The sequence below is a fragment of the Rhamphochromis sp. 'chilingali' genome (assembly GCF_963969265.1).
Source record: "Rhamphochromis sp. 'chilingali' genome assembly, chromosome: 10".
Taxonomy (NCBI): domain Eukaryota; kingdom Metazoa; phylum Chordata; class Actinopteri; order Cichliformes; family Cichlidae; genus Rhamphochromis; species Rhamphochromis sp. 'chilingali'.
In genome coordinates, this window is record NC_137937.1 from 27,670,494 (window position 1) to 27,697,913 (window position 27,420).

General features: G+C 39.3%; 1 protein-coding gene across 2 annotated transcripts in view; it reads right to left on the bottom strand.

Moving 5' to 3' along the window:
* msh3 (mutS homolog 3 (E. coli)) overlaps positions 1-27,420 on the bottom strand; it is a 53,907-nt gene continuing 26,487 nt past the window's right edge. The window contains exons 19-24 of one of the 2 annotated variants that reach the window (XM_080895159.1): positions 26,704-26,818; positions 26,102-26,259; positions 17,175-17,361; positions 2,461-2,593; positions 2,145-2,313; positions 1-532 (exon numbers count right to left, since the gene is read on the bottom strand). In XM_080895159.1, coding sequence (XP_080751285.1) covers positions 451-532; positions 2,145-2,313; positions 2,461-2,593; positions 17,175-17,361; positions 26,102-26,259; positions 26,704-26,818 — 844 coding nt within the window. In that variant the 3' untranslated portion in view covers positions 1-450. The remainder of the gene's footprint in view (positions 533-2,144; positions 2,314-2,460; positions 2,594-17,174; positions 17,362-26,101; positions 26,260-26,703; positions 26,819-27,420) is intronic. The other variant, XM_080895158.1, reaches the window with a different exon arrangement.

The following is a 27,420-nucleotide window of genomic DNA, read 5'->3' on the forward strand; positions in this document are numbered from 1 at the left end:
TTGAAGTTTAACTTTGATTGATTCGTGAATAAACATAACTAAACTAAACCTGCTATCATAAGCGAAGTTGTACAATTGGTTTTGTGGATGCCATATATGGACAGGAACCGAATGGAATTAAAAAATGCTAAATCAGCATGGCGTCGAAGACCAGCAAGTAAGGCAGGTTTGAATTTTTTTTTTAATAATTATTAAATAACTACAATCTTGATCAGTTGGCATTATTGACGTTATGACAGTTACAGTGGAAAAGGTGATGACTGTCAGAACCTGAGATGGTTAAAATCCTTTTTTTCCCCACAAATCCACACGTACACACTAGAAAAGGAGCAGCATCACGTACTCCATCAGGTCAGCATATTTGTACTTTTGTTCTTCTCAAAGTATTCCCGTTCACTGGTATTAGGACTTTTTTCTTCATACAATGGTGTGAATAATGTTCCGGTGATATCAAGAGTTTAACTGCAGCCATTTCATGAGGGACGATCTGTCGGAGATCCTCCAAAGGTCTGAGAGAAGTTTCTTATTCTTTCTAAAGAGAAAGAGGCAAAGACTTAAATGTTTCACACAGTATTGCATGTACAACATTGCCTGTCTTCACACTGCCCAATATGCTTACAGTCTAAACACACTGTTCCCTCACACGTAGCTGTGTACAATAAAATCCATATTCCTAACCTGCAAGCTGCACCTCAAACTCCTCTGTGCGTGATTATTGTGCATTGTTTGGCTTTGCTCAAACAGAGGACAAACATTTCATATAGGGAGGATTACTCTGACAGGTGTTGTGTGAGTGATATTTCATAATGTGAGAATTACTTTGGAGGAAGCTAAGCAACACTCAGCTCCCAGCAGGCTGTCTGTTACACAGCGAGGATAGTGGCGTTTTACAAATTTACAGAGACAGAAGACTGCTTTTGGAAAAATGTGCAATATGCTGATAATTTGCTTGCAAAAAACATAAAGAAAAAACTTGGAATTGGTCATATTTCTACTTTTTAACTTGATTGTAGGCTAAATCTTTCTGATCTTGATCCTAAAAGAAAGTTCTCTGCATAAGCATTAAGGAACACAGTATTTTCAATTCCTTTCTGAAAGTGTCCAATAAAATTATCCATTGGAAAATAGGACTGGACATATGACAAACTGTGACTAAGGCTTTTTTTCCCCCAGTTTCTTCAAATTTATGCACTGGCTGTATATATTCTGCCATGGATTTGCTTGTAGGTTTCCCTGTCTTGATGAAGGGGACAAAGTCTGCACTGATTTTCCAAGAATATTGGTACATTTTCTGATTGAGATGTGGCAGCCCAAGTATAAAATCTAGCTCATTTGAGTGTTGAAGCTGAAGAAAACATTCAGTTTCATGTCTGTAGAGCTCCCTTGAGTTTTATTATTTCATGGCACACATTTCAACCCTAGTTTTCAGCTTCCAGGCTCTATTTTTTCATAAAACTCTCCAAAACACAGGACTGCATTTTGTAATGTATTGGAAGACTTACAGGATACTCAAACAAAATAGTATCACACTCACACAAAGTTAGAGGACATAAAAAAAAATTACTTAAAAAAATAGCAGCAGAAGCTCAGGTTTTCTGCCTTTTAGTTCTTAACATAGCTGACACTCCAAAAACACTGGTTTCTAAAATTCCCATAATTCAACTTGGCAGTCTCACTTTACCACTGCATGGGGAAAAAGCAAGGTTATTTAGCAACACTACAGGGGTGCCAATCATTTGAAAAAAATCAAAGCAGGCATAAATAGTGCCACAAGTCTACATCATCTGGGAACAAAAGGCTTATTTCCACAGTTCATGTTAGTATTAGAAAAGTCAACACAGTTTTTGGTCTCTTGTAAACCTTCACACACATATCTGTTACATGAATTGTACCTCTGGGATTTCACCACCCCACTGATAGCTGAACAAATTCAGGTTACTGCATTGTTTTAAAGTTGGGATGCGTCCATTCTGACTCTCCATGCTAATTTCTAAAGTAGGTTTTCAGCTGAAACAAAAATTGAATCCTTTTAGAATCTACTCCAGAACTACAGCATACATTGATCCTCATACTATTAAACTGATCTCAATGTGTAATTTAAGTGGAATCATGCCTTTACGAAATGGTTAAATGTGAACGCGTACCTTCTAGCGTCGACCACTTTCTCCAGCTCTCTGGCTTTGTGAGCAGCAGTGAGCAGTATAGGATCTGGGATGTCAGCCAGTCGGGCAACGTTCAGACCATAGCTCCGCCCTGCAGCTCCTTCAGTTAACTGGTATAAGAAGGTAATGAACTCTGGCTGAACTTCTCCATCTGTTAGTGCACATCATATACACGTAATATATTACAATCTTAAAGTGTCAAGCATTTGCAAATGACCAAAGTTGAAATCATTCCAATCATTCGAAGCAACAGGGAAACCAAAAATTAATGAAAACACTGAAAACAGTGTGTACATACCATCAGTGTCAGCAGAGATATCAGGTTCATTGAGCAAGAAAGCCATGTGGTAGTTAGACACATGTTCAGGATACACCCGCTCCAGCTCACACAGAGGAGGATAATGGGTTACAAACAGGGTTAGGGCTTTCACCTAAGAGAGAGAGTGAGATGGATAAGCAATAACATCCAGAAACATTGAGTACATGGCACCTCTGGAAACTTCTTCAGTCTTTTACACTTATTCTTTAAAATGTTAAGGATCAGGATAAAAGCACAAACAGGGTCATCCATTTTCAAAAGCAACTGGTATACTGTGTGAGAAACTATTCAGTAAAAAACAGCAAGCTGCAGGTAGGGATGGCATCATTGCGCTTGAAGCTCTGCAGGCTCCCAGAAATGGTTGTCACTTTTGTTGCAGAAAATGTTCTTCATCTAGGTAAACTGCAACAAAAAAAGTGAGCGCAGGCGATCCAGTGATAACATTAAATGAGCCTCCAGCTGCCATGTCTGGCACGTTACTATTTACTGACAATGCAACTACCACATTCACACCTACTCAGAAGCTCTACATAATGCCTATATATTACAAAAAAAACATCTGACTGTGGTTTGCACAGAATGTATGCATGAACTCTAAAATAAAGGTGCAAAAGCTTTCTGTGTGCATGCTGCACTGAGCTCAGTAAAACCACAGCTACCTGATGACATCAACAGAACAAATTCTCCAACAATTCAAGGTGTTGTTGCTGGGACAGTCCACTCATAACTAGTATCTACTGAAGCTTCGAAAGTGCAAAAGTTAACTTTCAATTCTGATGTTGCAACAGCTTAAACAATCTCTGTCACACCTGCAGCCCACATGAAGAGTTCTGATTAGGATGACGTGATGCTTCCTCTGCTGCCAATAATAATATTTCCTAAACCCAAGCCATCACCTAGGTTTGGCTCATTATTCCCAGCACCAATAATAATCCAAACCCAGCACATGTGGAGGCAAAAAGGCAAGCAATCAGAAAAGCAGTGTGTATGGTAAAGCCATCACAACAGCCCTGACCTGGAGAATGGCTGTACAGAAAAAAACAAGAATGATTCATTATTCAATCATTTTTATGTTATGGTAACATTTAGGGAAATCGTGTTATGTTATATTCATCATGGACCGTTTTTTCCTGAGAGTTGGACAGAGATTACCCTTTGCTTAAGAAGGAGACCACCCACTTCTTCACTCCTTTCACACACGTTTATCACTGTGGCACGACTGTAAAAGTGCCACATCATACCATTATCCTTAAGCTTGGGAGCACATTGGAACTCAGACTGAGTCAGCTTCATTTTATCTGATTGAAGCTTGGATACAGTAAATGACTGCAACAAAGGAGGAAAATTGGACTTAAAAGGGCAAAAGGAATCTTGAAATCTTTAGCAACATGTTTCAAAATGAGTTCAGTTTCCAGTTTATGGAATTTATCTTATGTGCTCCATCTATAAAACAATGGTAAAATAGTTATTTTTGCACAGAGACCATTAAGTATGGTATCCACTGGTTAATTAATGCTAGATCGTCAGTCTAGAGAGATAAGCGTTTTCATACCCACTGTGATGAAAATGGTCCTCCTAAAGACTAATGCACTTGTAAGGTACCCATTCGATTACTTTAAGATGGGCTGCAGATATTGAAAGGAAAGTGAAGGCTTGTGAAACGGGTGTCCAGAGGAAAGCTCTGATTAATAAGGCAGCTCTACTTGTAAACATCTAGACTTCTAGACTACAAAGCCTGTGAAGCTTTTCTTCCCCCCCCCCCAGGGCTGACCTTAAATACTACCATTCAAAAACTCTGCCTCTTACAAACCATACAGAAGATTATAAGCTTATAGGAAATTTGATATCCCACTATCACCAGACTATGTTTATTACATCAAAGGACTAAGCACAAAACAGCTAATCAACTAATCACTGTGCAAGAATAATGTTGCACTTGGCTTCTTAGAAAACAGTTATTTTGTTTGAGAGCAGCCTTCCTCTCTCTCTGCCCAGTGTGAAAAGATGAAAAAAATGCAACATGCAAAAAAGTTAAAAAGCTGTTCTGAGGAAACCTACCAAGTAATCACTGTACTGGAAGTACAGTGATTACTTGACTACAAAACAAATGTGCAGCATGGAAACATATTAGATGAGACATTTGTGTCCATTTCCAGCAATGCGCCTGATTCTAATGCTAAACACAGTCACTTAAACCTGCCTCCATCAATGCCAAATAAGCAGATTCCAGCAGATGTAACAGCCTCTCGCATCCGTCCTTTTTAATAGACAGGGAGTTGAAATATTGGTGAAATAAAAATGGATTCAAAAGCAATCAGAGTGAGCAAAAATTTGTGACTCAAGAAGAGCCACAAACCATCAAATACACTCCATGTGGAATTTCTAGTGTGTTAAATCCCCTTGCCTAGAGTGTCAGTCTTGATTCTAACCTCTCCCAATTGATGGTGCCATTTCTATATTTGAGTTTACATTTTTAACATGCTAATATTGCTAACTGAGAGAAACAGAGTATACCCGAGGCTGCTGAGAATATCATTAATTTTGCAATCTCTGGACATGACTCAAAGTCATTTCCCTGGATGGAGAATTTAGGATGCATTTATTCTGAGCATGATGTGAGGATTTGTATTCAGTTTCATCAGAATTGTTAAATCACAAATGTGGTAATGAAGCTTAGTTAGGGGATCACTTAAGTCAGTAGGAATCCTAAATGTCTATAGAATTTGTGATAATCCATGTATTAGATCAGCTGTATTTACACCGAGGCTCCCAGTGGGTCATGAAATGAATATAAGGGGTCACCAGAAAATTACTTTGATAGGAAACAATGAATAACAAAAATGAGATCACATACACATATGGATCACAGTTTAGGCTGACAACCACTGCGATCGAAGACAAAATATTAGAGGAGAAAATGGAAACTTGGAACTGCCAATGAGACCAGATGAAATTTAAGAACTGGAACTTTTGATGACCTTTAAGGCCTCTGCGATTCTTTTCTGGCATACTCACCAATCTGTGTGCTGACATTTTTAACCACTTCAACAACAGCACTAATTTACCAATATCTGCATTTTGTTCTATCAAGTTTTTCTTAGTCTTTTGACTTAATAGTATATTTATCCATTTACTTACTTTTTTAATTTCTAAAAAAAAGAGGAAAAATAATAGAAAGACAAAAAGGAAAAAGAAAAGAGATTAAGTAATACATACTGTGCACCAAATGGTAGGTATTACAACAAAATGTTAAATTATGTAACACTGTGTTACTGCAACTAAGCCAAAGCAGCAGCTGAAAAACAAAGAACAGAGCATCAATATCAACTGTTCTTTGGCTTGGCATTACTTAAGTGCCTCTGTACCCCTGCAGTATGCTGAATCAATACAAACTATTGTGTAAACCCCCCACCACCACCCTCTCCTAGTCTGTTTACTTTTTCCCCTTTGTCTTAAGGATTCCCATTTTCAGTCACTTCAGGGGGGTTTTTTTGCCTGTCACTGTAAATACCAAATTTAGGCGTTTTAGGCTCTGGAGAGATTTTCAGCAAAGTGAAGACACGTCACTCCATCCTGTGATTCTTTAATCTCCGTCAATCCTGGGAGCTATCCAAAGGCTACACGGCTGAACTGTGGCATTAAGGTTAAGACATGAAAATCACAAAAAGCGAGTGGTGCATGCACTCACTCACCCAGCCTCTGTCAAATGCATGCACAAACATTTTACCTAGCGCTGCTCTCTCAAGACAGCCGCTGAAAGCTGTTAACGAAAATAAATGCATTTCCTTTTCCTGATTACTTTAACAACCCAATCATGTAAATGGAGAAGTGAGTGCAGAAGTACTGTGAAAACCTTTTCTCCCACTCGCTATAAACTGATTTGAAAACTGAAAATACATTAACGACTGATATAAAAACTGCTATAATTAACCACCAAGCCCAGTGATGACAGTAATGACAAGAATGTATGTACGATCTCTCGTGGTAGAGCAGGCCTAAATTTCACATCATCACAGTAGACAGGTTGCTGCGGGAGTCCAAGCGGGCTCCAGGATCAGCCCACTAACCGCTCGCTCTAGGAAAGGTCACATGTCAGTAGTAATACATCTGTCTAAAAGACATGTGCAGGGTCACTCCCACACTCCTCAAACAACACACGCAGTACAGTCTCGTTTTCAAAACATGTGGAGTACAGTGCAATAAAATGATGTCTAAACCAATTAAACATTTGAAAAAGACCAAATCTAAAATGTCGAATCCATGAAATTCAATTGTGTTTTGAGAAATATATGCTCATAGGCGAGAGTATTCCAGCTGCAAAGTTTTTCACATTGGTAGAACAAAAGCAAGGTTGCAGGATAGATTAGCGGACGAGCAAAATTAATTACCCCACGGCCAAGCACCACCTGGATTTTCATAATGGTAGCCCTTCTACACTGCAAGCCGATGGAATTGACCACATTCCTCTTTCAATACAAAGAGGTAACAGACAAAGGAGTCTTAACCAAATGGAAGCTTTGCCGATTTCTAAACTACAGGCCACTAAATGATTTTACTTCTTATTTTATAAACTGAACTGTATTGTTAGAACCGTTATTTGCCTTTGACGATGGATTTATGGTTATATGTGGCTGGTGCAGCTTTGGATTGAATTGATTGAATGTTTGTTGGTATCTTTTTGGCGTCTTGCATCTCCTCAAGTTATTCTGAAGACTCGTCATATAGGTGGCATTTTTCACTCTCAAAGTGGAAGCTTGCTATTGGTGGAAGTCCATATGTCGAAGGGCCTTATTGGTGGAATACCACTGGAAAAGATTAAGTGTGTTCATGGACTTTTGTTCATGAATGTTTTCTTTCTGATGAAGGCTTATATGCTGAAATGTGTTACTGTTTTAGATTTCATGCTAGAATTGCATTTCGAAAGAGGTGGGACAGATGAAAAAATAAAGTTGTGTAATGCTAAAAAAGAAGAAAAAAAGAAACACCCTCTCACAACTAATTAGGTTAATTGGCAACAAAGCAGTAACAAGACTAAGGGCATCTCGGAATTTTCCAGAATTAAAACTGGGGGCTTTTAGTCTGTGAAAGATAATGTGGGCAAATAGTTTAAAAACAAAATAGGAATAGCATAATGCCATCATTTTTCTGTCTTGCATAATATTAAAGAATCTGTGAAATCTCTGTAATTAAGGGGCCAGGACATAAACTAATACTGAGTAGCCATGATGTTTAGGCCCTCAGGCATGTAATGTAATGAAAAGAAATCACTGCATGGGTTCAGCAACATTTCTGAAAACTGCTGTCAGTGCCACTCCATCCTCAAATCCAAGTTAAAACTTCTAATAGCACAATAATACTAATATTATTAATAATAAATGTAAAAAACCCCACAGAGACTGATGCAAAGCAGAAAACTGTTCTGTGGATGGAAGCTACATCCTTTGAGCTAAAGATGAGAGAGAGACCATGTGCCACACAGTTGAAAAGCCAGCATCTGCAATGTTATAAGGGTGCATTAGTGCATAAGCAATCTGGACATCTATAAAGACAAATGAGATATATACCGTAATTGTCGGGCTATAAGCCGCTACTTTTTGCACAAGCTTTGAACCCTGCGGCTTTTAGTCAGGTGCGGCTTTTCTATGGATTTTCCATGATTTTTGTCATATCGTAAGACGATTTGTTTTGTGTGTTCCGCTGTTGTACGGCACTACGTTGCCTGGCGGAAGGATCGGGGTTCAAGAGTGGTATGTTAGTCACATGTCCGTCCGCCAGGCAACGTAGTGCCGTACGAATTAGCGCGAAAAAAAAACCTTCAAAGTAGCGGTACGCGTTCAGCGGGAGGCGTGGATGATGAGCGGCGATAAACTTGCGAAAAGCAAGTTATGCTCAACTCCACCGGTGGATTCTGACAGCGTGGAAAAGTGTGAAAGCATCCACGATCACCAACGGATTTTGAAGGGCTGGACTGCTGCATGATGGAGAGGAGGACACCGCCACGGCCCTTCAGAGGGTGTTCGACTCCGACACTGACAATGAGGATTTCTTTGGTTTTGAAAGTGACAACGAAGGAAAGGAGCTAAGAGTGGATGACGAAGCCATCCTGAGCCTGTTTGTATCCGACACTGGAGGAGAGGACTTTGGTGGTTTTGGTGCGCAGGAAGAAGAGAAAGATGGTGAATGACTGACTTTTCTTCTTGTTAAAGCCGTGTCACTGCACCTGAGCCTAAAAGGTAGTCCGAATCTATTTTTCTGGTGTGCTGTAGGCTACTGTTATGTACTACATGTGCAAATATGTACCCATAACTTGTTTTTCAAAATATTAATAAAAGTGATGTCTCCAAACAGCCATCTCTTTCCTGACAATTCCCTTTGTGCATATTCTCTTACATATGATAAGTCAACATTGAAACACCTGCGGCTTTTAGTCAGGTGCGGCTAATGTATGTACAAAACAGGATTTTCCCCTGATTTTAGCTTGTGCGGCTAATATTCAGGTGCGCTTTGTAGTCCGGGAAATACGGTATATGTGTATATATATATATATATATATGTGTATATATATATATATATATATATATATATATATATATATATATATAGAGAGAGAGAGAGAGAGCAAGAGAGAGAGAGAGCCAGAGAGAGAGAGCCAGAGAGAGAGAGGGTAGCAACATAAGCCGGTATTCACAAAGTGTCTTTGGAAGTCGAGGTCTTTCCTATTTTAGTGCCAAACCACATTCTGCTCATGCTACAACAGTAAAAGCAACAGTGATAAACTATCCTGCCTGCAGTCAGACCTGTCACCTGCTGAAAACATCTGGTTCATCAAAAAAACAAAAAAATGCAAAAATATACACCCCAAATTCTGTGCAGATTTAATATGCTTTAGGAGAGGATTTCGCTTGCAAAAGTTCAGGAGTTGTTCTCCTCAGTGCCTAAACACCTACAGAGTGCTGTTTAAAGAAGAAGTGATGCAACACAGTGGTAAACATGTTGTGAACGCTTCCCCACCGCTTCTGAGATGCTCTTTTTCATATCCAGTCATGGCATGATTCAGAGTATGTAGTCTTTGAAAGTGTTAATAAAACAAATTCAAAATTAGCAATTTTTTTTTTCTATATCAATGAAAATGTCTAAGTCGTAAGATTTGGTGTGGTGCCCCGCTGTTTATGTTGTACTATTTTATATTAAATGCATTATTACAAATTCCAAAAATCATTGCAGTCTGCAATTTATTATTTACACCTGTTTAATGACACTGGACCAAAAAAAAAACTGAGCATGACAGGAGGAGGTTGCAGTCTGGAAAATGATCTGATTAAGTGCTAATGGTTGCTAATTACCGGACCACCCCGGGGTGCACTGAAAGCTGAAGAAATCAGAGCTGAAACAATTAGTTAACTAATTAATTAGTCATTGATAAAGCTAATTCATTAAGAATTTTTCCCATTCTCTTCCGCTTATCCTTACCGGAGTCAGGATGGGGTTGTGAGAGTTTATCCCTGCTACCATTGGGTGAGATATCAGGTTTTTAAAGAGTGAAAATCCAAAGTATTACCTGCAAGCAGTTACAAAAACAAATACTCCTTGAGGCTGAGAAAACGGACACTTAGCATTTCTCACTATCTTTGCTCATTTTTCTAGAATGCAAATGTTTTAAACCTTAAAAAACTTATAAGAAAAACAAAAAATATATTTTGGTTATCAGTCTGGCAAAGTAAAATGAGCTGAAAACATAAGCCTGATGTAACATCACCAATTAAAGCTCACTTGTCATCTGTCGTGTTTCCATATTCCAGGCTTTTAGCATACAGCTGTTTGTTTACAGAACCAGGAGATTTTATACAGACCGCCACAGAGACAGACAAACAGACTAATAACCTGCCCTTTCCTAAAGATGATGATGATTGCCTGGTATTGAGTCACCTTGTTTCCTCCAGTATGTTTCTAAATCTGGTTTAAAGCTCCAAATTTGTCTCAGGTCCAGGTCTCTGCATCTGCACCTTGAAAGACTTATTAGAACTGTTTTATATTCATACCTTGTGCAAAACAAGAACATAAGCATGCTCCAAAGTGTGCTTCCAGCCAGTAATATGATCCGCTGGAAAAAGGCTAGAGGTGTCAACACTACTACTTCCATCTCTTTGTCTTGCTACTTCCCTCTATCCAATTAGACTCAAATGCAGTTCAAACTCAACACCCTTTGTATTCTCGGCTCACACAGGTAGCAAGGCTTTCGGTGAGGTGCTTGTGTGTGAGAGAGTGGAAGATTTTGTGAAAATATGCCGCTGGTGTGTAATTTGACGTCTTTTGTTTAAACAAAGACCGCTTTTTAGTAGTCAAGCGCTTTACTAGAGGTAAGGACTGCAGCAGTGAAAAAGAGTAGCATAAAGTTAAAGTTGCCAATTTGCAACATCTTCACAGGAGGTAGTTAATTTGAAGGTAATTCAAAACATCCAAATGAATGGAAAGCAAGCTTCAACATTTTCAACAGGACATCAAAATTGTCTGTACAGTCACCAGGCAACACTGATAAAAGCCGCTTTGAACATTTGGTCAGCTTGTTCTACTCTTCTCTTACTCATGAACAAGACTGGGAGATACCATTTCCATGACTTGACATGACCATATTTGGCACGCCTGAAATTTAGTTGGGCGTATAATGCCAATTCATCTAAACCCATTTACAAAGAACAGGGTGTCTTCCTCTTCTAATTGAAAGTCGTTATTAAGGCAGAAGGAAAAGGAAACACAGCCTACACAGTGCTCGCACTTTTTTGGTAACACCTTCCTTTCGATACTATGGGTAGGGACGTGTGAATATTCAAATAGTAAAAAGTATTAGAGTACAAAACAGTAAACAAAAAAAACTTATTGGTAGAACTTTACTTACTTTTACTCACATTTTACAGAAAGGACATACAGTGCAGACTCATTTAAGTTTTAGACATATCTCAGCCTGAAAAGGATTCATTATTTTTCCCCCTCATCAATCTATACACACTACTGCACATTGACAAAGCAAAGAACATTTCGGCGGAGAATTTTATACTGTCAGAAAAAAGGTCTGAAATATCCTACTTGGCATTCACATCGTTTACTTAATACTCAAAGCACCTTTTACAGAAATGACGGCCTTAGATTTTCTTGGGCAAGATCTTTCAAGGTTGACACACCTTTTTACACGGTTTCTGCCATTCTTCTTGGCAGAATAATTCAAGTTTAACCAGGCTGGGTGGGAACAGGGTGTACAGTCATTTCCACGCGTCTCCAGAGAAAATAATAGCCTAATCTGTTTAATATGAGTCAGATGAGGACAAAGTGGAAATGTTTGCCCATAATGCATAGAGCCACGTCTAGCAATAACCAAATACAGCTTATCAGCACAAACACCTCATGCCAACTGTCAAGAACTGTGTTTGAAGATAGATGAGTTGGGCTTGTTTTACAGCCACAGGGCCCGAGCACCTTACAGGCTTTGAGCCAGCCATGAAGTTTTCTGTATATCAAAGTATTCTAGATTCAGATGTGAGGCCATCTGTCCAACTGCTAAAGCTCAGGCCAAATTGGGTCATGAAACAGGACAATGATCCCAAGCATACCAGTGAATAAACACCATATGGCTAAAAAGAAACGAATCAAGGTGTTGCAATGGCCCAGGCAAAGTCCAGACCTCAGCACGACTGAAATGCCCTGGTAGGATCTTAAGGGCACGGAGCATAAACGAACAAAACTCAATGAACTGATGTAAAGAAGATCAAAAACGTCTGGCACAATGATAAAATGACTGATTCAAGTTATTTCAGCTAATGGTGGTTCTACAAGCTACTAAATCATGGGATGTACTTAGTTTTCCAGTGTTTCTTTTTCAGATGACTTTATGGCCAATTTAATATCACCATAACAAGTGAAGTAAATAAGTAAATGCTAAATATATGTTCTTAACAGACCTCAAAGTCTAAACTTCAGTCTTGTATCTAAGGACACTAGCGTTATAACACTTTTTGCATGGCAGAGTTTTAATCTAAACTGAGCTCCAAATCACAACATGGCACTTTTTTTAAGGTAAGGACTTTACATACCTTAAAGACCTTAATACAGGAAAAAAAACAACAACAATCAGACAACCTATATGAGCACTTAGCAATAGTGGGAAGGAAAAACTTCCTTTTAAGAGGAAGAAACTTTTAGCAGATTATATTCAGTCAGGACAGATCCTTGCTCTGAGGTAGTGGTTCACAATGCTGAAAACGATTTGTGACCCCTCATTAATGCCAGTAGTGTGTATGCATGTTGCGGGTGGTTTAACGAAATTAATTTTTCATCTGGAACATTTTCAGATGTCCCAAGAAGTAAAACGATTTAGTATTTTATTCAGAAAAGTTCACACTAATTTTATATACTCTTAATATCACAGTTTGTTTCTCATCTCTTTTGGTTTTTATCCTGAAATACTGTTCTTGGGTTCTGAACCACATGCTCGGAAGCCTGTTTCTATACAATATACACAAAAGAGTGACACTCTGAATACAAGTCGTGCAGTCAAATAAGTCACAACTTGAAATTTTGAGAAAGTAATGGAATTACTGTGTACTGAGAGACAAGAGAACAGAATTTTATTCATGTGTATGAGTGAAGTGCAAGCATAGCGCAGGGCAGAGTGCTGTGGAGCACATTTGGGTCTTTGTAGGAGCTCTGTGCATCAGCATGAGCACATCAGACTATTTTACGCCCACATGAGTGATACAGTACATTGCACTGAAAATTTACTCATTAGTGTGCAGCCAAAAGTGAGCTTTTGCGAGTTCTACTTCTCCACAAAGCTGGACTTGCTTCTCTCTGCTATTATAGTGTAAAGTTACAACACAAGGGCAGTCACATGCAAACCGAGTAAGGAGCAATGTGCAGTGTTAAACTTTGTGTAGAGCCAAAAACAGGACATGCTGTTATTGTGATTAAGAGTCCACAACGGCTTAAGAAGAGGATGGACATCAACGTGAAACCCAGAGATTTTGAGGAGAAGCAACCTCTAGTTTTAGAAGTCTTTTCCCTTCAGCTTACCAGTTTATTTTTCTCTTTCTGCATCAAGGCTGCCTCTATTATTGAGTGAAGTTATGAAACCGATTCTACATTCTTAACCAGCTCTCAGGTGAATGTTGGGGACAGGAAAAGGTGTGTTACTATAACAACCAAGTCAAAGGAGGAGTTGTCTGACTTTTGACGTGAACAGCTGAGTCTGTTGAGGAGGGGGACGGAGCAGAGGAGGATGAGTAGGAGGTAGAGGAGTCGGCATGAAAGGCTCTGCATGTCTGCCTGTGCTAAAGAGGCCTTTTGCTGCAAAAGCTTAACTTCTTTTGTGCCTTTTTGTTTGCCTTTCCTTTAATAGCAAGGCTTTTCTAACAAATCAATGCTGTTATACAACAGGTAGTCAGAGAGCTCCCTTTCTTGTGCCATCAGCATCTCCCTGCTGCATTAGGTGCTACTTAAACATTTTCATTCTATGTTTTCCAGCAGAATTACATAACCCCAAGACTCTGTCCAAAGATTGATGTGGAACTGGCAAAAAATGAAACCCGGATAGAGTTTTTCAAAGATAAATGTTTATTCATCTATATTTGAACAAGGTTAACTCGATCCAATTTGAAGCATTTGGACTCGAATTTTGGAAAAACAGAAATAAATCAGAATCAAAACTCAGGCTCTCACAGGCAGTTTGTAAGCTTTGATTAGCACTAAGCAGAACTCCAGAAACCCATTGATAATATCTGTCACAGTGGAATAAAGTGGGAGCTGCACCCTGGGATTGAAGAGACCCAAATTCAGAATCTGTGGCTTGCGTAGTCCATTGACTGTCAGCTTAACATCTGGCGTTGTGGGTATCCACAACAGCCTGCAAAACAATGTGCCTCAAGTGTGAGATTAAATGCATGCTCCCTAAGGTCAACGTAGACCATCTGAGTTGATAACTCCTTTCTCTCCAGAGAAGCTGGAGCCTGGAGGGCACTAACACGCACAACCAACTGCTAAAAACACAAACCTCTGCAGTGTGTATGCGAAGTCTGTTAGTAGGGCTGGGCGATATGACCCAAAATTCATATCTCAATATTTTTTAGCTGGATGGCGATATAAGATATATATCTCGATATTTTTTTTAAGCCATAAAGTAAGAACAAAAAGAGAGTTCTTAGTTAAAGCTGTGTCCCAGATGTCACACAGGCACTTTTATTAACATACAGCACAGATGTACATGAAAAATTACTCAAAAATAAATTATGAGCATTCATTAAATAATAATGCTCCATAAATAAAATAAAACAATGTTGTTTTTGTGCATAACAAAGAGCTCACAATTGGGCAGTCAAAATGTAAACTAAAAGACGCTGAGCGTAATAACAAAGACAGACAGATTTCACAGCAGCTCTATTTCCAAGTTTTACAGCGTGACTGACAGCCTGGAGTTTGAAATCCGCTTCATAACCACGTCTCTTACAGGTGCTATTTATGGTCCTTATACACACACAATACGGTAATATTACGTTGGAGCACAGTACGTATCACTCCGCGAGGCTCCTCGGTAGCCGTAATGCGCCGACAATCTATCAAGCGGTGCAGCTCCGTAGCTTACCAAAGTCGTACTCAAACATTTTTGACAGATTGCTGAGCGCCGCGTACCACATAAAATCGGTTCGCGGCCATCAAGCACAACCAGAATTCATACATAAGGCGCGCTGTCAACTTTTGAGAGAATGAAAGGATTTTAGGCTATGCAGCCCGTAGGGACTAGCGCGGTTAGCTCGTTAGCATGGTTAGCTCGTTAACACGTTGACGCCGTCCAGCCCCACGCATGGGGCGATGCGCAGTAACTCGTTAACGGAGATTTGCCGTGTCCATCTTGTCGCTGCCTGCACGTGAAGCGATGGGGGAGGAGGGGGAGTTGTGTTCAGTGAAGGATAGAGGCGAGGCGGAGTAATGTTGCGTAGAGACAAAAGTAGACGAAAGAGAGGCAAACTTGCGGCTCCACAACTATAAGTATAACGTAACATAGACTATATCGATATAAAGGATATTGTCACATCTTATATCTCGTATAAAAATATATCGATATGTTTTAAAAACTCGATATATCGCCCAGCTCTATCTGTTAGCTTCTTGTAGTCTCTTTTAGTTTTTGTCTTTTTTGTGTGTTTTCTGCAAACTACAGAATTGCCTGTGTATCAGCTTCAGTGACTTTGGGCATTTTCTTATCACCAGCACTGTGATAAACTTATTTTCAACCAGTTTTGATTTGTGTTCATTGATTGAGAGCCATTTGTTTATCAAACATTTAGAAATACAACATAAATGGTAAGAAAGGTGACATACTCACTGTCTTATATTACTGCTATAACCACACTACTTTTGTTTGCTGCATACCCAAATTTGACATGGATGGCATTCTAAAAGGGGATAACGTGGTTTTCAGATAATTATTTGTTTTTGTTGCTATAGAAAATGTTTAATATGTAATATTTTTTACCCACGAGATAATTAACTTGGTCACTGTGCTATTTGGTGCCTGGTCAATGTGTCAGAAAAAAACAGTATTCGCTTGCCGAAAGATCAGCAGAGAGTGCTTTTTCTTTCTGCTAGAAAAAGGTTTCATAAGAGAGGAGCGTGCCAGCCCAAAAACCAAAACTAAAATTTAAAACAGACTAAGAAGCCCCAGGGAGCTGCAGCATCGAATAATATCAGTGCTGGGTTGTTCTACGGCAACATCTTTCACATGACCTGAAACAATTTGGCCAACTCAGTTGACCCGTTTGACAAAATATCCAACATCAGAGGAGTAATTCCAAACTAAAATGGAATCAGAAAACATGGAGTAAGAACAAAGGAAGCCTGATTTCTTTCTTTAGTCTGTTATACGATGGAAAATACTGCGAGCGTAAACAGCTGAGAAGACAAACAGCTGTGTCCAAACTGATGCCACAACCTCAAGCACTCAGCCTGTGTCAAGCAGTCATAATGATTTTTCTGTGCTGACAATAACGATCCATTAATTCAGCAAAAACTTGAAAATTACAGATACCGTGACTTTATTTGACTTGGCAATTTCAGTTAACAATAACACAACCCCCATCCCCCTCAAAGTGCCGCTCATCTGTCCTGCCAAAATAAAGATACGCAACACTGTGCAACATCCCGAGGGCTCCTGACTGCGCCAGTTCACATAATCCCAGCAGAGCACACACACATGCGCACGGGCAGTCTCTCATCCAAACACTCATTCCAGGTATTCAGAGGTGAAACAGCACGTATCTGCTGCCCCGTCTTTCTGCTGGATTATCTCACTCTAAAACAAACACTCAAGGATGTCTGCAGCACCATCAAGTATATGCAATCAAATAATTGTATGCAAACAAATGGACGGACACACACACACACACACACACACACACACACACACACACACCCTTTACCAAAGGCAATTACCTTTATGATTAAGTAGGCTGGTATCAAGATCCCACAATGTTTGTGGAATTATGAAAAGGATTAATTGGCACATGTTTAAAGATATCTCTATGGTTACCAAGCCCAGGTAGCCTGCCTATGCTTTTTTACTGATTGCTCTTCTAATTTTCATTTCCACATTCATTAATTTAATTGCTTTATTTAAATGCCATCGTTGTAGTGCTTACATTGCACACACTTACATCTTTGATGAAATATTCCAGGGTGGCATAGGCGATGGCAATTCCATCATGGGTGCTTGTGCCCCGTCCCAATTCATCAAGGATGACCAATGACTGCTTGGTCGCACGGGAAATTATGTCTGAGGCCTCTGTCAGCTCTTCCATGAATGTACTACGGCCTTTGTAGATGTTGTCTGAAGCTCCCATCCTGATCAATCAGAAAAGGGGAAAAAAGACAGAGAAAATAAGTAAGCCATAAAGTGAAACACGATATTTTTGTCTTTTGAGCATTTCAGTTTCAATCACAGAGTCAAACATTTTTGTGGTACGACGTTGCAGACTACACAATAAATTACTGGTTAAATACCAGGGACTCCCGGCCAACCAAAACCAAATAAAAAATTACATGTTTACTTGTGGAAACTTTGTGGTGATAGCATTGCATTATAGTGATGGACAGTTTGAGAATCATGTGAAAACTAAGTAAACCTTTACCATTTCCATAGGAGTTAAGAGGATAATTAAGAGCACTGTGCTGCTAATCAAAAGTACTCAAAGTAATCATCACTGACCACCTTTGTGAAAGGCAGTTTTTACATGACGCCATATTTAGCAAAAACCAAACACCACACATCAAAACAGACTCAAACAATTCAAAGCAGAGCAGCAAAGGTGCCACGATGGTCCAGTCAAAATCCAGACTTCAGTTCAATGGAAATGCTGTAGCGGGACCTTAAAACCACTAAGTGTAAATGAATGATGTCAATGAAGTGAAGCAACATTGTAAAAAAAAAAGAAAAAGAAAAAAAAAAAAGAGTGGACCAAATTACTCCACGATGATGTAAGACACCGATAAAGCCATACAGAAAGTGATTACCTGTTTAAGCTAAAGGTGGGATGTTCTTAGTTTTCCATAGGACTGCATAGTGTACTGTGAACCTTTTTTTTTCTTTTTTTTTTTAAACTTTTGGCCGTTTTCTCATTTCCCATTGGGTCACCACAGTGGATGGCTGCACATGTTTGATCTGGCACTAACTTTTCCCCTTCCTGATGTAATGCTCCCATTTATCCAGGCTTGGGATTAGCACTGGGAGTACACTAGCTTGTGATGTGAAATGCCCAAGTAAGCACTATGAGCCTCCAAATGTTAATGATTTTTTTAAATTATTATTGAGTCAGCCTGCTAACAAATAATTAATAAAAACATGTCTTTTTCAGGTAAGCTATGGACTTAACCATATGTTGAGGTCATGGAAGAAAGCATTAAAAGACAGATGTGTTTAAAAACAGAAAACAAAAGACTCAAACTCAAGTTGCAATAATAAAAAACCAAAAAAAAACTACTGATGCCACTAATGCAATCCACAATTATGGACTGCAAACTGCTGTTGTTCTTCCAGAAATCCCACAAACACCCACAAACAAACAAAGAATCTGCCATTTTTCTCACAGTGAACCTGCTCCTACACAGTCTTATTCTAGGAGAAACATTTCTGCACTGAAAAAAAGAACAAGAGATTGAAATGATGGGTGTGAAAAATGCAGGAGAACAACAGTGGGGGGCTCCTTTTCTGAAATTGAACAGAAGAAGAAAGAAATCAACCCGTTTTAAGACGTGGCTGATGGTGTAAAGGATTTAAATGAATTCTTTAATCTCATTTATTCACACATTATGGCCACACAGATATTAAAACTAACTCTAAGGTTTGCTTCAACATTACTCACATTTAAATGAGTCATAATCAACTCTTATCATTGTTAAAAGCATTTAGTGGACGGGCTGCTGCACCTATAAAAGATTAAAGACTATAATAACACACTTTTTAATATCTCTGTGACAGTCACTTCTCCTGTTTTCTGAAGAGGGGAAAAAGGTTGCATCCATCAGCTTGAGAAGAGATGACCAGTATGACCACTTAGAAACAAAAACCAGTCATTTCAGCAAACCTGACAGAAAAAAGTACAAACATTTGAAATCACAATACCAAAATGTTCTTGTTATATTACAACAATTTATTAGAAAAGACTGAAGAATATATCAGTGACGCGAACTCAGCATGCAACAAGACCACCTATATTTCCACAATAATAGAAATGTACTGATTGGAAATGCTATGACAACGTGTTGAATTTTTCACAAGCTACAAGGCCAATTTGAGAGCTCTTGCTTTCACACAGACTGACAGACAGATCATTGACTCATCTGATAGAAACTCGACTCCAGCTGGATCACAGATGCCACATCTCTCTGGCAGTCGGTGTTTCTCACCACTAAATCTGTCTCTTCCTGTTCTGCTGTGTCTATGAATGAAACTCCAACAAGAGCATCTAACACCTGTGTTGCCATGGTTACACCACGCACCCTGTGGATGAGAGGTGTGGCAGACATGTTGCTGCATTTTATTAGCCAGTTTATTAGATCCCAAGTGATGAATTAAATGTCCATTATCATCACAGCTAGCCTGAGACTGGCACATATGTTTTCCCATGTACAGCATTATGAAAACCATTTTTAAAGGAATATAATGAATTAAAAAGATGCTTGAGGTATATCGGGTGTTCGTTACAGAAAAGTATGACTCTGACTATGTTACTTGCAATATTCTCACTATTGTCATATAACTAAATTGCTGGCAGTGCAGTCTGTATTGCAAGACTGGTTGCTCAGAGACACATGGTGCTGTACCGATAACGTCCTTCCAATTACTTTGGTCACCAGGAAGTTACTGCGGTCAGTTGTAGTTTGCATGGAAGACACAAATTTGTCTGCAAACGATTCACCAAGCAATAGTGAATCTGTGAGAAGTGGGAAGTAGAAGTTGAAGAAGTCCATAAGTTGCAAGAGAAAAAAACCTTGAAGGGGAGACTGACCTAACTTAATTCAGGTATTTTTTATAGGCAGAATGCCACAACTTTTTGATCACAACTATGTTAAAACAAAAACTGGCAGAACATCAATATCCTAACTTTCCCCCCAAAATCCACTAACAGATAGGCTCTAAAATAAAGGTTGTATCTGCATGCATGATTAAAACTCAGAGGAAATGACAACAGATGTATAATGCATAGGGCAGAGCAGTTTACACACTCACTCTGTCCACAGATGAACACAGCAACACTCCACCAGCTGGGTGTCCTGCTGGTCTGATTGAATCCTCCTTTCTAGCCAAACACACTGATCCTGGAAATAGACTCCATTTATTTTCACCTCACACCTTTCAAGTAAACATGTTGAGCTAGATTCAAGTGTTTTTCTGACACTCGTGGATCTGTCTTTAGTTAAGATTTCTTTCAAAAAAGTAAAAAAATAAAATCATCCCATATTTTAAAAGAAGCAGTGAAGCATTATCAGCATGTGTAGTTTTCCAGGAAGAAAATGAAAGCCCAAGTGTATTTTGCATGACTATTACAATCTTCTATTATACAACTTTAAAAAAAAAAAAAAAAAAAAAGGTTGCTAAAAGGGAAAAAGTCCATATATTTTATTCGATTTCTTCTTAACAAAGCTGGGGGTGGGGGGGGTGTGAGACTGTCCTGTCTGTGGGGAGAATTTTGCTGCCATTTTTTTTGTTCCCTTGTAGCAATACTTCTCAAAATTGGAGTATTAGTAATCCCAGCAGTAATCCTACAAATGCATGTGGTAGTTGGTTTTTTTTAATGTTATTTTAAAAAATTATCAGAATGTCTGAATACTTCCTGACAAACACAAATCAAGAACATTGATATGTCATTGAATTCTAGCAGCAGTACCAATGAAAGCAGGGAAAGAAATGACTCACATATTTGTTTGAGCCTTCCTTTCCTACGACTGATCAAAAAACAGATAGGAACAGACTGCACCCACAAAACAGTTGGATCCATGGAGCTGCCTCCCTGCCACTGAAAATGACAAACATCTAAATTTTAAATGCAACTTATTAGGAGGATTCACTTTGCAACAACATGATTATCTTTCTGTCACTGCATGATGATTGGCTGCCCCTTGAAAACAGAGGATTTGAATAGTGGGTGAATGAGGCTTTTCACAGCCAGAAGTGTGTGTCTGACATAATCATATAATGACGATAACTCCTCGCTGACATATTCTTACCCGGAGAAATTCTTGGGTTACTTTTTCAGTATGCTTTGGGTCATTATCATTTGCACTGGGAAGCTCTGCCCCAACAATTTTGTAGCATTGGACTGAATCTGAGCAGAAAGTACAGTCCTGTGCATTTTAGAATTCATCCTGCTACTTCTTATCAGCAGTCACATCATATATAAACACTAGGGACACAGGCCTACTGTCAGCCACACATGCCCATGCCATAACATTAACTCCATCATGCCTGACAGATGATGTGATACGGTTTTGGATCATGATGCGTTTCTGTTTTTTATGCTTTTCTCATAATTCAGAAATACGTTTATTGTAGTTTGATTTGATCAAAGATTTCATGTTTTCTAGTCTATTCTGGTCTTCTTGTTTTTGAGGTGAACCAGTGGTTTGTACCTTTCTGCCAAGTATTTACATTACCTGAATGCACTCCCTTTTCATTATAATGCACCAGACAGAAGTTTTGGCAAATCTTAATGTTTTTGCATCGCTCTAATAAGTTTATATTGGTGTTTCACCCAAAGGATTGCCTTCCTCACTTGAATAAACATCAACTCATCAATTATTGAGGAGTCCACTGAAAAGCTGCAAAATTTATGTTCAACACTTGGAATCCAATAAATATCTTTTTTTTCATGGAATAATGAAGGAATAAACTTCAGGTGTCCATCAAAATGCTTGTCAATCAATCATTAAATTGCTTTTGAGCCCCTGAAAAAGGTGGACTGTGTATAAAAATGGCTGAAATTCAGTTTGCGACTGAAACAGTTGATGCAACTTTTTTTCTTTTTTTTTAAAATCTCCTTGGATTAAACCTAAAGACCTACACTTCAATCATTCCTTGTTTGTCTGATTTAAAATCCACTGTGATGGTGTATAGGGGCAAAACTACAAGGACAAATGTATCATCGTTGAAGAACTAACTGCATATGTGGACTTCAGAAGACGCAGCCACTCTGTGTAAGCCAATGGGATCCCCGCAAGGAAAAAAATATATAACAACACATGTTTTTAATCAATTTTTTTTTTTTTTTTTAAAAACCCTGATATAAGTATCTTAACGCTTAATATTTTGTAAATTATTTCAGGTTATTCTCAGTGTTCGCCTTACTATCCTGCTACATGGATTTCTGCAGAATTTAATCCTGTGTGATTTAAACCTTCCAGGTTTATAGAAAACAAAAGGCCTAACCAGCTCTGTATACCGCCTACAAGATGGCACAGACTCTCTGACACTGCAGCACTATTAAAAACTCATAGGAACAGATGAGTCGATGCAGGATACAGCATCTTTCCACAGGATCAACATGTGTACACCCACAAAGGTGCTGATGTTGCACAGCAAAACACTCTGTGCCGTTTGTGAGGCCTTGTGAGGATGATATCCACATTTCTGGACCCAAAAAAGAAAAATGCAGAAAAGCTGCGCTTTCAGAAGGGAGGGGAGCGTAAGAAAGACTTGTGTAAAGCACGGTATAATCACTGCTAGGAGTCCATGGTCGATTAAAGGTCTTTTCAAAATACAGTTTTACATTCAGCTTCCTCTTGCTGTTTCCATAACAACCATGAAGGGATGGATGAATGTGCTCTATAACCTTCAGGACTAAAAACCAACAAGAAAACACACACAGCAGCTGCATACACGAATACACACACATGCATCTGCCAGCCACTTGGAAACAAATGCGCGCGCACCCACACGCAGACAGACACACACTCCAGGCAGCTAAAGTCGCTCTACCAAAGTCTGCAAAAGAACAAAAACACACACAGATTTAGTGGAGTGGGCAGAAAAATTCAAACAAGACTCTTGTGAGGCAGCACACAGCTTTAAAGCAGTATCCCGATTATTCTCCTTCTCCTCATTGATAATCAATCACCCCGATCAGTTCAGACAGGATATCCCATTAGACACCTACGCACCATCTCATTATCCCCAACCCACAAGTCTGCTTATGTCACTCAAGTAAAACTTTCAAGCTCTGCTCTTGCCTGGCTCGCTTTCACACTCATAAATGCATAATATCTCTCACACACACAAAAGATGAAGCAATTCCCAGTGCTGCACCTATTATGCTTGACACAGGAGTGGGAATTGATTGAGTATTTATTATAAGACAGATTCTCCTCAGCAACTTCAACTCTCTGACAGAGAGGCCGAGTAGTCCAATTAGAAACTGATAGGACGACAGAGGTTACATAGGAGGTGAGGAGAGGATGGATTATACAATGTGGGTGCGCTTTCACTGTGGACCTTAATTAGCTCTTAGTTGTATTGTTTGAATCAGGGAGAGTATATTAACCTCCAACCCTGATCAAATACCTCACTAAACACCAGAGGCACACACGGTCAAACACATGCACAGCTCTGTACTAATTTATTATATATAGACCTTCACTGGCTCTTCTAAAGCTGACGTTAACTGACCTTTGTTTAAAAGTCTTATATCCGTAAACAAGCATCATATGTAACCCAAAACTCGGGCTTTCCCATTTCAGCCCTAAAAATATTTGTTGTGCCTTTCAAATGGGCCCATTATACTTTTCCTTATTTTTTTGTCATATACATTACAATGTGTTATAGAGGTAGATGCTAATATTAAACATACTATGAGCTTGACTGATACACCGACACACCCAATATATCAACAGATAAGCCGTTTGTCAAGATTTTGGCGGGTTTTTAACAACCGATAAATTCTACATTTCAAAAAGTAAAGAAGAGATGGCAGAAACACCCTTCAAGCATGTTATGAGTGCTGCTGTTACAAAGTTTGTCCACCAGAGGGCACTTCACAGTTGGCAACAATGTCACAAATGTCACAAAGGCCCAGTATATGAGACATAACGATTATTTCTAACTCTAAAAAATTGGCTTTTATTGGTTTTGTTCATTTGTTGTTGTTTTTTTTAAGTAAAATGCAAGCCAGGATATAGTTTTAAAAAATTAACTGTAATGATTAAAAAATCTGTAGCATGATTACTGCTGTAAAAGTAGAGACCATGTTATGCATGCAAGTTCGTTCATAGAGCTGCTCACATGGAAAAAAAGTTGAATTGTTACAAAGTCTAGGTTGATCACAGAATATTGCCACAGAACATAAAATATACTGGAGGTGTCCTTTGGTACCCCTCGGCCTCCTACTTAATACATGTATTGTATCACTTTGTTGTTGAGTCATCAGATTCGCAAGATTTTCAGAAAATTTGACCTCACTTGACCCTGAGGCTGAGGTTGTTAAGATTCGAACACGCCCAAGATTTGTAGTTGATACAATTGTGACAACAATTTGAAAGCCCTTTGTCGCTTTGTTCTAGAGTTATTGCATTCACAAACTTTGGTGTCCATGTTGTGCACTTGCCATCAGCCTTTTACAGTTGAGGGCTAATAAAATTTATGGTGCACAAGGTATCTAAAAAACAAAAATAAAACTGGTGTTCTTGAAAGCCATGCAAAGGGTCATCAGAGGGCATTAATCAAACGGCCATCTTTTTTGTTTTTAGTTCATGGAATGGCAACCTGTACATAAACCACCAGGTGTATCAGTTCAGGTCCTTTTGTCCATTCACCAAATCCGTCGCTGTGATAACTGTAAACCCAGGAAATGATAACTAAACTGTCCGCTTACTGATGTAATGACCAGTCAAAATCACCTTGTTAGGCTAATGTGAAACCTAAAACCCCCAGACTGTTTCTCCCAAGGATATAATTAAGAGTGCACATCCACACACACACATGCACACTTGCTGTCTCTGGCACCCGCTGGGTTAATACTTAAGAACATGCTTAAAGCCGCAAAAAAGACAATTAGACACATCTGCAAGCCATTAGGTCTAATCACATAGCGCAGCACAGGCAGAATAACGCAGACTGCGATTTGGCCTCTATTTCATTTAAACATGTAGTCAGGACTAAATATTAGACGCAGAGCTCACTGCTACTTTCCTCATAATAAGAATAATCACAGCACAAAAAAAAGGTCTCCAACAAAACCTTATTGCCGAGAGTTTCTACTATACACCACTGATGGAACAATAGACCCGGCATTGTCATACAACTGTAGTTCATCTGTTCCCCCCTTACACACTTCCTCCTGTGCAGTGAGGAACAAAAAAAAAAGGATTAGAAGGGATAAGTGTGATTGTCTGGCCTATGAATAAACTTGACTGTTTCACAGACAATGAAGGTGACACACAGTAGCTCACACGCTTTTAGGGTAACAGTTCGATTTATTATTTTTTTTTTTTTGTCAAGTCGTCTCCACAGTAACCTCTACCTGTTTGGTTTAATTGTACTAACAAAGCGTTCAGAAGTGAAACTGTGCTCAGTGAGAGCTTTCAGGATCATTGTCCTAATCTCACTGTCAACAGAGGCAAAACAAGAGCAACCCAAAAAAACACCGCCCTGTAATAGTCTTGTGTGATTTTATATAGCAGACTTGGTATTACACATGTATATTTACTAACCCGCTTTAATGTGCCAGTCTATACGGTTTTTCCATCTTTAACACGCTTACGAGGAAAACAAACGTCGATCCACTGATGTCACTGAGATGCTGCTTAAAAAACAAAAAAAATCAAGCTGTGTTCATTTTCCTTCAAAGCTGAATCAAATGATTGCTTTTATACTTATATTATACTCTTGCGCCTTTGACTTGTCTGTAACGTCAGACTCCCAAAATGTGGAAAAAACTAAGACTTTCAGCTCCCTTTACTTAGTACCAAGTTGTCAGATTGCAGGCGCCTTTAAATTGGCTCACCTTTGGATCCCAACTACACACCTGCAAAGTGACTGTGATGCTACATGGTTGACAAAATATGTCCACAGACAAGTTTTTGCTTGTACTCGTACCTGGTGTAAATGCCATCCAGGATGCCCACACAGGCCGCAGAGGCTGGGACGTATGAGCCCATCTGAGCCATTACACAGATAAGAGCTACCTGGCGAATGTAGGAGCTCTTACCCCCCATATTAGGCCCAGTGATTATCATTGTTCTCCTGCCATCACCCTAAAAGGAGGGAGAGAGAAGAGGATAATAGCTGTGACATAGACAGAAGGCAAACGAGAAGAGAGACAGAAAAAGATATTTGCATGCTGTCCTGCACAGCTGAAGCTGTGGGTGGACTGAAAGCTTGGCTTCTCTTCCTATTGGCTTGTGCTTCTGTTACAAGATTAACCTACACCCACTCCAGCGCTGAGCTAGGAAGCATGTGTGTGTATGCATGTATCTGTGTGGTTTCGTGTAAGTCTATGTGCGTATTCATGTGTAAGACAAAGTCTGTGTGCCTTTGCAGTTTTGTTTCAGCACGCTCTCAGTGCGTTAGCGAGCAGGCAAATGTCTGTGTATGTTTTGGCTTGGCTTTTTTTTTTCTTCAAAGTTCTCTGAATGAGCCTGTGTGTGTGTGTGTGTGTGTGTGTGTGTGTGTGTGTGTGTGTGTGTGTGTGTGTTTACCTGTAGTTCAGTGTGGTTGGGCACATACTGGTTGTGCTCTCCCATCAGTAAATCAATAGCAGGATGCCTGCCATCCCTGATCGTAATCTGGTGCTTATTGTCACACACCTCTGGCCTAAAAACAGAACAGTCAGTTAGGCGTGTGAACACACACCCACACAGAGTGTGAAGACAAATATGTACAGAGTAAATGTTAAGCTGTACTGACAAAGATTTCTTTAAGGCAAATTGGTATAATTAAAAATAAAATTAAAAAAGTAGAATATTGTTACTGTGTAAATATATTCTACTATCTAGGATTGCAGTGGAAATCAATACAACACTTAATTATGTTGACTGTAATATTTATAGGGATGGGTACCGGTGTCCGGTGCCATGATGGCACCGGTTCTGACATAAATGGTAGTAACCAGACCGAAAAGCAGCGCACATTTCGGTGCTTTATTTTCCTGAGCTGTGATACACTTTAGATTCTAGCCAATCATTTTACGTTTCCGAGGATAGTAGGTGGGGCCAGGTACGTACGTTCTTTTAGAGCAGAGCTACAGATTAAAAATGCCCAAGGCGAAGCGGTCAAAGTCTGGCTGTACTTCACAGCAAAAGATGCAAAGTCAGCAGCCTGCAACAAGTGCTTTAAGCTGATACTGTCAAAGGAGGTAACACCTCAAATCTGATGAAACACCTGGCGACGCATAGCGTTTTTTTAAAAGCCCAGAA